The 8,878-nt window shown below is 48.9% G+C and overlaps 1 protein-coding gene across 2 annotated transcripts in view; it reads left to right on the top strand.

Moving 5' to 3' along the window:
• The window catches only part of FAM53C (family with sequence similarity 53 member C), a 9,362-nt gene extending 817 nt beyond the window's left edge, over nucleotides 1-8,545 (top strand). For both annotated transcript variants that reach the window (XM_006772458.2, XM_006772457.2), the window contains exons 2-5: nucleotides 2,777-3,006; nucleotides 3,398-3,455; nucleotides 4,959-5,743; nucleotides 6,933-8,545. In XM_006772458.2, the coding sequence (XP_006772521.1) occupies nucleotides 2,929-3,006; nucleotides 3,398-3,455; nucleotides 4,959-5,743; nucleotides 6,933-7,190 (1,179 nt within the window). In that variant the 5' untranslated portion in view covers nucleotides 2,777-2,928 and the 3' untranslated portion in view covers nucleotides 7,191-8,545. The remainder of the gene's footprint in view (nucleotides 1-2,776; nucleotides 3,007-3,397; nucleotides 3,456-4,958; nucleotides 5,744-6,932) is intronic.
• The last annotated feature ends 333 nt before the right edge of the window (nucleotides 8,546-8,878 follow it).

Here is an 8,878-nt window from a genome sequence, read left to right as displayed (position 1 = left end):
CGCCGGCCGCCTCCGCGGGGAGAGCACGGGACCCGTTGGGGGAGGGGTGGCGGAGCGCTGAGTCCCAGACCCTTCCCATCCCTTGCGTCCTGAGTTCGCTTCCGCGGCCGGATGATGGAGGCTCATGGGGAAGAGAGGAGCGACAAGCCCCCTCCCGAGCGAGCCCTGGCGCCCCCATAGGGGCCCGCAGACGACCCATGCCCCACCCCGCGGGGACAGGCAGGGCAACCGAGGGGGAGGGTGGAAATTGGAGGGGGGGGGGGCTAGCCTCTTGCTTCTTCATCGGGGCGGGGGGGAGGGGTTCGCCCCACTTGTCGCCCCTCTCTCCACCAGAGCCATCCGGGGGAAGAGCAGTCAGACCCCCGCTTACCTGTTCATGCACCTCCCTGCTTCCTCCTGTTTTCCTTCAGTCTCCCCAAGAGGTTTGGGGCTGGGACCCGAGGGAAGGTCCCCGGAGGATTTGTGACTCGCCTTCTCCCCATGAGCCTGACTTGATGCTGGCTTCTCCGGGCTTCAGCACGACCTCAGCATCCCTGCAACCCGAATGTCAGGGGTGACTGCCATCCAGTAGGGCGCGGGTTGAGGGTCCGACCTTTATTTCGGGGGCCCGATGGTTGGGGGAGAAGCTGGATTGAGAGCTGGGCCTGGTGGGATGGTGGGGAGGGCCTAGCGGCCTGCTGCTCTCTGCAGGGCTGAGCCCGGTGCCAGTGCAGCTGAGAAGTTTTAACTTGTTTAAGTGAACGTGCAGGGTAGTCTCTGCCCCTCGGAGACACAAAATGGAAGGGGAAGGAAGGCGCAAGAGAGGGCTTCTTGCACTTTTTCTCTCTGCCGGCCCGAGAAAGAGGAGGCCCCTCGCGGAGCTGGTTTGCCTTCTTTTGTGTCCTGGTTGGATTCCTTATGGCTTCCGTTCTGTTCCCCCTCTCAGCCTGGCCTGTTTGAGGAAACTCTGGCTGAGAGGATCAGTTGCGTGGTGGTAGTTGCATTGTTCCAATTACCGCCGTGTGTGGCCACATCCCAACAATTAAAACGCAGAAGAAGAAGAAAAAAAACACACACACGAAATCACTCTCTTCACTTGATCCCAGAGAGGACTGGGAGTTTGCTGTTTGGCCAAATGCCTCATGAAAAGCTTGCAAGAGTTTTGCTTCACACTCTGCTCCTCATGCCTGGTCAGCCTGTTGTCAGCCTGAAGCCTAGGGTCTCTGGGGTAAACGCCTGCAGTTGGGTTTCCTCTCTGGTTCATCTTTGAGGGTAGAGTTAAGAAACCAAGAGCAGAAGTGATAGAAGCGTTAGCTTCTCCCACAAGAACATAGTAGGGGAAGCGGCTGAAGAGAGCTCTCAAGAAGCTGGAACTTCGCTCAGGGTTGTAATAATTATGCGTGAAAATGATAGTTAACTATAATGATGATTGACTACTCCCACACCTTTCTTCCAAAAAACTCTCAAGTATGTCCACGTGTATTTCTTTGCTTTTCCTTGTGGCCTGCCTCCCTCTGAGGTGGGAATGGGGTAGAGATGATCCCTTTTTTGTAAAAGTAGAAAGTGATCTTGCCCCCCAAGGTCACAGAAGAGCCCTTTTGGGCTTCTGTCAGTATTGAGGTGATGGAGGTTGGCATCTAATCAAATAGATGAACCTGGTTGCCTTCCTCTTAATGTTATCATCACCTGTGGCAGCCTGAGGCTTTGTAGAGCAACAAACAGGAGGGATGAGAAACAGCCTATGTGGACTGGTTTGTACAGGCCAGATGGTATGCTTCTTACATTTTGGTATTGTCTGTTATGTTGGATGTGACAGATTAAGATTGTTCAGCCTGTTTTACATGGGTAAATTGAGACTAAGACAGGTTAAATGATTTGCCAAAACTGCCTCAGCAAATAGGACCAGGATTGAGATTTCTAGATAGTTTATTCTCTCTACTAGCAAATGCTACATATACCCTCTGGTGAGCGGTCGGCCTGCTAGTCACTTCTGGGAATAGGCAGAATAGTATGAAGACACTAGTAACCTCTCCTCCTCCCTTGAGTAATTACGTGGGCTTAAAGCCTGTTATCTGATAGAATTAGTTTTTACCAAAATTGACCTGAGAAAGAGTCTTAATTGTATTCATGGTTTTTGAGTCAGATCAGGCTAAAAACTTAGTTGAATAAAGTCACAGAGTTGTTTTTAACATCTATAGAGTTGAAATGTAATTGGAATTACCCTAGTACCATTTCCTTATCCTCTTCTCATTTTATAAGAGAATATATACAGTATCTGTTGGAAAATTATATCAGCCGGTCAGGCTAAGGAAGAACTTAAAACTTCACTGACTCTTGTCTGAAGCAGAAAGTCATTCCTACAACCACTGCTCCTCCTGTTCCCTATTATTATTTCTGTAGTCTAGGTAAAAGGTACCTCTCTTTGCTTCTGATAAAGAAAATAGTGGGCTAGTCAGGATGGAAATAACCATTTGGTCATTCCTCTTTCTCACCTGAGCTGTTTTCTAAGTGGTGCCTGTATTCTGGGTAGACAGCAGAGCATGAACCAGGTTAGGAGTGGCAAATAGGTTTCAATTTGCTTGCCAACTTCAGTTCATTTTACTAGATATCTGGACTGCCAAGCTTATAATGTGTCTGAGGCTATGTTTAGGCTTAGCAGGAAAAAGCTGTGATCAATTAATGATGTCTGCCAGAGGCCTGGCATAGGGATGCTGTGCTATGTGTGCCGTGCATTTTCCATCTCTGGACCAGGTACATCTCTAATATCACTTGGGGCTGGTCCCTCTGTAATTGGCAGACTCAGCAGGCATGACTGGAGAGGGAAGTCCCAATGGTGCTAGAATGGTGCTGCAGTGGCAGAAGACGGCTCACGAGTGAGGTCTGGAAGAACAACAGGGAAGACATCCATCATTTGCTCCAAAGTGTGCAAGTCAGATCCTGGGGAGAATCATGATAACCCTGATCACTGAGCAGCTACAGAAACAGACTCTGGATGAGCTGAAATGCACACGCTTCAGCATCAGTCTGGTAAAAGACCAGTCTTCCTGCTTCTCCACGACCCCCTCCCCCTTTTTACAGAGGCTGTTTGTTGCTACTACTTCACCCTTGTCCTATGCCATATGAGTCATGGTACTTATACTGGAAGAGTCCACTAAAAGCTCAAGAAACCCAGCCCAAAAGCAAGGGAGCAGGGATTTTTCCACTGATAGAGAAGGGACACCAAAACTTGGGTGGAGAAGGGTTTGAAATATTGGAAGATGTGCATTATTTTACTCACTAACTTTGGGAAGACAAGAAGAGAACACTTAAGAGTCCCTAACATCCCTATAGCCCAGGAATTGCAGGGGTGAGCTGAACAGAGCTTCTTGGAAATCTGTGTCCTGAACCTGAATCATGGTGGATATTGTCTCTCTCCTAGCCTTTGCCTGATCATGCAGACATCTCCAACTGTGGGAACCCTTTCCAGCTTGTGCCTGGTAAGGTATTGTGTGTTTGCATATATGTGTGTATGCCCATGCTTCCATCCACATATTTCTTTCATTGGTTTCCAGTGACCAGGACTAGGTAGTCTATCTCCCTAACATTCTTTCCAGGGTCACCTTCTGAGATGGGCACTTGTCTCTGTTTTACATATCATTATGTAATGTTGAACATTTCCTTGTTTTACATTGTTGCGCTGTAGGGGTGTACCATAGTTTATTTAACCAGTCTCTTATTAATGTACATTAAGTTATTTCCAAACAAGACCATAGTGAATAGCCTTGTACAGGTTAGTCATTTTACACATGTGAATGTGTATCTGAGGCATAAATTATGAATTATTCAATCAAAGGGTCTGTGATCATGGGGGCAGGCATCACCATTGTACAACCAGAACTTTAACCCATGATGCTGGGCTGCTGTGCAGCTCCTTTTCTTTTCTAGGATACCTGGCCAGGGAAGTAAGTTGGCAAAAGCATCTTCATTTAATTTCTTCCTCTGATTTATTAAATACTTGCTGTGAGCCAGGTATTATGTTCTAAGTACATAATAGAATGCATGGTCCCTGCCCTCACGGAGGTTAGTAGAGGGCAGAACTGTTGACTAAAAACGTTAAGTGTGGGTTTTCTCCATCAAGCATGACTTCGTATACTTATCAGTTGTTCCAAATATCTAGTTTCTGCAGAATGCAGTCAGCTAGCCAGAGGAGCTTGGAGTAGGCCCTTTGTCTCTTAACGAGCTGCCTCCCAAAAGTCAGAGTTTTGGTTAGAATTCAGTGAGGACCATTCATTTTAGTCCATTTTCTCTTCCACCCCTCAGTCCACCAATCTGTTTGAATTTCAGAGCAGGCCTATGGGAAAGGAGTCAACATATTTGGGTGACCAGACGCAGGAACACGAGTAGCACAAAGTCTTAGGGTTTCCCAAGCATGGTTCCACTATCAAAGGCCTTTTGCATCCTGTTTGCCCTCCCTAGCAATAAAAGTGATCTCTTACCTGTTTGATTACCTCTTACTCCTTGGTAACCCTAGCTCCTATTTTGGTGCTGTTGAGACATGGAAAGGGGAAAGGCTAAGGAAGGAGAGGATAGGCCAGCTGGGCGGATGGGGAACAAAGTAGGTCTAGGTTGAGTGGAGTGAGGGATGAGCAGGGCACACAGACACAATGTTTATTTCTATTGTTTTGCCTTTGAGAGGGAGTGGCAAGGCGCTGTATGAGAGTGTATTTTCAATTTCATGTGTTTCGTCATAATGGAGGCAGAATAGCATAGCAGTTAAAAGACCTAACTTTAGAATCAGACCAGGATTTGAATCCTTTTTTGATCATTTGATTGCTACATGACTTGGGGCAAGTTACTGGACTTCCTCTCTGTGAAATGGGCATAATAATAGGTTTTTGGGAAACCTCACATAAAATGTTCATTACATTATGAGCACATAGTAAGCTCTTAAAAATATATTAGCTATCATTAATATTAATTTTATTATGAATGCCTTCCAGAAGGTGCTTCCTGGAGGGGCCTGCCCCACTGTTCCTGTGCCGAGTTCCAGGACAGCCTCAACCTCAGCTACCACCCGTCAGGCTTGAGCCTGCACCTCAGACCACCCAGTCGGGGAAGCTCCCCACCGGAGCAGCCCCTCTCCCAAGTTCTAAGCCCTGAGCCCCCCGACCCAGAGAAGCTTCCTGTGCCCCCAACCCCTCCATCCAAGAGGCACTGCCGCTCACTCTCAGTGCCCGTGGACCTGTCTCGCTGGCAGCCAGTGTGGCGGCCTGCCCCCTCCAAGCTGTGGACTCCCATCAAGCACCGAGGCAGTGGTGGAGGGGGTGGGCCGCAGGTGCCTCACCAGAGCCCTCCAAAGCGGGTCTCCAGCCTCAGGTTCCTCCAAGCTCCCAGTGCCTCTTCTCAATGTGCCCCAGCCCACAGACCCTACAGTCCACCTTTCTTCAGCCTGGCCCTGACCCAAGATTCCTCTCAACCCTGCACTGCCTCCCCCCAAAGTGGCTCCTGGGAGAGTGATGCTGAATCCCTGTCCCCTTGCCCACCCCAGCGTCGATTTTCCCTATCACCAAGCCTGGGCCCACAGGCAAGCCGCTTCTTGCCTTCTGCCCGGAGCTCCCCTGCATCCTCCCCAGAGCTGCCCTGGCGACCCCGGGGCCTCCGCAACCTTCCTCGAAGCCGCTCACAGCCTTGTGATCTGGATGCCCGAAAAGCTGGAGTGAAGCGGCGCCACGAGGAGGACCCCCGGCGGCTAAGGCCTTCCTTGGACTTTGACAAGATGAATCAGGTGGGACCAGCCGGATTAAGGAAGTTTGAATGGTTGAATGGGAGCAGAGGGACTGTGCTCTCTTTCACTTTTAAGCTGCCCTAGTTCCATGCCTTCCTGGCAGGGCCTCCCCCGGAGCTCCTTTCTATCTGAGCTTTCACTAGAGTGATCTACCATCCCAGTTTGCCCAGCACTGTCCTGGTTTTAGCACTGAATCCTGAAGTCCCATGTCCTGTGAAACTCCTCAGTCCTGGGGGTTCCAGAGAAACTGGGGTGAGACCCATGTTGAACGTCCCAAGAGGGATTCCCAGGTTGTTTTGCTAGAGGCCCTTTCCCTCTACTCTTAGAACGCATAAGCCACAGAGTGCCATCATCATTGCCCCATCCCCTCCTTGTGCTCAAGGATGGTTTTGCCACTTGTCCTTCACTGCTTTAAGTGGGTCTAGGAGAGCTTAAAACAGGCTGCTGCAACATTCATCTGTTCAGCAAATGTTTTTGACTTCCCAGTATGAGTGCAGTTGTCTTATACACTTGCCCACTTTTTCATATTCTCCCTGCTATACCACTGGGTCACAAACCTCTGTGAACTTACACACTTATTGACAGTCATCCATCTAACCCAGTGATGGCGAACCTTTTGAGCTCGGCGTGTCAGCATTTTGAAAAACCCTAACTTAACTCTGGTGCCATGTCACATATAGAAATGTTTTGATATTTGCAACCATAGTAAAACAAAGACTTATATTTTTGATATTTATTTTATATATTTAAATGCCATTTAACAAAGGAAAATCAACCAAAAAAATGAGTTTGCATGTCACCTCTGACATGCATGTCATAGGTTCGCCATCACTGATCTAACCAGTCAGCAAACATTTTTTTGGATACCTACTATGTACCTGGCTCTGACTGTATAGGCCCTGGCATTACAGTAGTGAAATAGGCAGATGATATTTCTGCCCACATGAAGCTTATAATTGAGCCTTTAATTTTGAATTGGATAGAAACTGAGATCTCTCCTCAAAGAGATGTTACGTGGTCACTGAATTTTCTGAATTTTATCAGTGAGTTCATAAACCTCACCTTAAAGCCTAGGATTCATGCCTGAGAGGGTAACTAAGGGACAGGACACTTTGAAATACAGCTTGGGCCAGGGTGCTCTGGGATGTTATCTTCCTTTGCCTTCTTAACTTTGTTGTTTATTTGACAGAAACCATACTCAGGAGGTGTCTGTCTCCAAGAAACAGCCCGGGAAGGCAGCAGCATCTCTCCACCGTGGTTCATGGCCTGTAGCCCCCCACCCCTCTCTGCTTCCTGCAGCCCCATTGGGGGTTCCTCCCAGGTGCTGAGTGAAAGCGAAGAGGAGGAGGAGGGGTCCGTGCGGTGGGGGCGGCAGGCGCTGAGTAAGCGGACACTGTGCCAGCAGGACTTTGGGGACCTGGACTTAAATCTGATTGAGGAGAACTAAAACTGAGAGGCTACTACTTCCTGGGGCCACACAGACTGACTCTCTTACGGCTACTAACAAGTGTCGAGGCTCCAAGACTGGGCCCCAGCCTGGGAATGGGGATGAGTGGAGGGCTCCCACTCAGGGCAGCTGGAAATCTCGCTCCAGGAAGCTCGACCATGCCGAGAGACTGGCCGGGACAAGATAAACAGAGCTGGTGGCGGGAGGGACAGCCCCCGAGCAGACCCTTTCCATGGCGGCCCTGAGTGTGAGTATCCCTGCCAATGAGAAAGCAGTGGGCAGGGAAGGAAGGGGTCAGCTGACCCCTGCTCGGGGAATTTCACTAGCCCCTTTGCTTCAAAGGGCACTTGTGTCTTAGAATTTGGCCAGGGTGGGGGGTTCATTCAGCCTCCTCGGAGAAATTGTGTGTGTGTGAGTGTGTGTGCTTGGGAGTATACTTGAGGAAAGGTGTAAAGGTGTGTTTGCGTAGCCTTAGGGAAGGAAGGCAGTTGCTCCTTAATAGTAGAGCATCATGATACCCCCAGGATCTTGAATTTTCATGGGGTTGTGGGCTTGTTAAAGAAGTCAAAAGGAGGGCACCAGGTTTTTCTTTTTCCTAAGTAGCTTTGGAACCAGGCTTATGATCCATAAGCACCACTGGCTCCGCAAAGGATTCTGTTTGGGGGTACTGCAAGCTCTTTTAAGTGCTGTGACCTCAGCCAATGGTTTTTTCCTCAGGCCCACCCCCCTCCCCTAGATAGATTTAGTGTTGGGGCTGGAGAGGGCTCTTCACATTGATTCTGAGCTGGCCTTTTCTTATCAGATTGCCTAGGCTGTATACCACCTGCCTCTCTCACTCTCTAAGTAGATGCAAGCACATGTGGGTAACTGAGGCAGGGTTGAAGGGCTTCATCTCTTTCTTTCCCTCTTTACTGATGGGACCTTTTTCCCCTCACCCTCCGACCTTTGATGCATTTGGACTGCTGACCATTTAAAAGCAGCCTGTGATTGCTTCTTTTGTAAAGCAAGCAAGCAACCTCCCTCTACTTTAGCTGTTTGACTATTTGGATTTTCACACATTGGGCTTACCCAGAGTGTAGCGCATCTCTACAGGGCTGTGGTTGACGCTGGGTAGACATCTGCATCTGTGTTGTGTGTGTGGTGTGGCTGACCAGTAGGTGAGTATTCCTGCGTGTGTGAGTGAAGCCACTCCCAGGCTGGTGCTCTCCTCCTGTGCCCGGTGACTGCCCAGTGGCAGCTTTAGCTGCCCTTCACTCCCACCTGCTGCCAAAGTCCCTGTACTAATGGGATTACAAATACAAAAAGTGGAAAAAAAATTTTCGTAAACTTTGTTTTATATTAAAAAAAATCCATAAGTCTGTGTGTGTGTTAAACATGAGGTCCTGCCTCTGTGGCCGTGTTTGAAAAAATAAAGTTTTATTAGAATAATCCATTTTCCCAAGCAACCTTGTGTATTACAGTGTCTTCTTCCCATCACCACAAAGAAAGGCAAAGAGGAAGCAGGGAGAAGGCCACCTAACTCTTCCAGCCCCTTCCTCTCTACGGCATGGCTGGGCCTTTGCCCTTCAAGGGCAGTATCTGGTCCGTAGGTTCTATGTGGCCACAGCAATCATATCCTATGGCCTAGGCTTCTGTTAAGGCCTGGGTTATTTCTGGCAGTCTTGATTGGTCTCTTGTCTCCTCAACTA

This window comes from Myotis davidii, unplaced genomic scaffold (assembly GCF_000327345.1).
Source record: "Myotis davidii unplaced genomic scaffold, ASM32734v1 scaffold545, whole genome shotgun sequence".
In the NCBI taxonomy this organism is placed as follows: domain Eukaryota; kingdom Metazoa; phylum Chordata; class Mammalia; order Chiroptera; family Vespertilionidae; genus Myotis; species Myotis davidii.
Note: the sequence above shows the minus strand (reverse complement) of the source record. Positions and strands in the feature narration are given on the sequence as shown.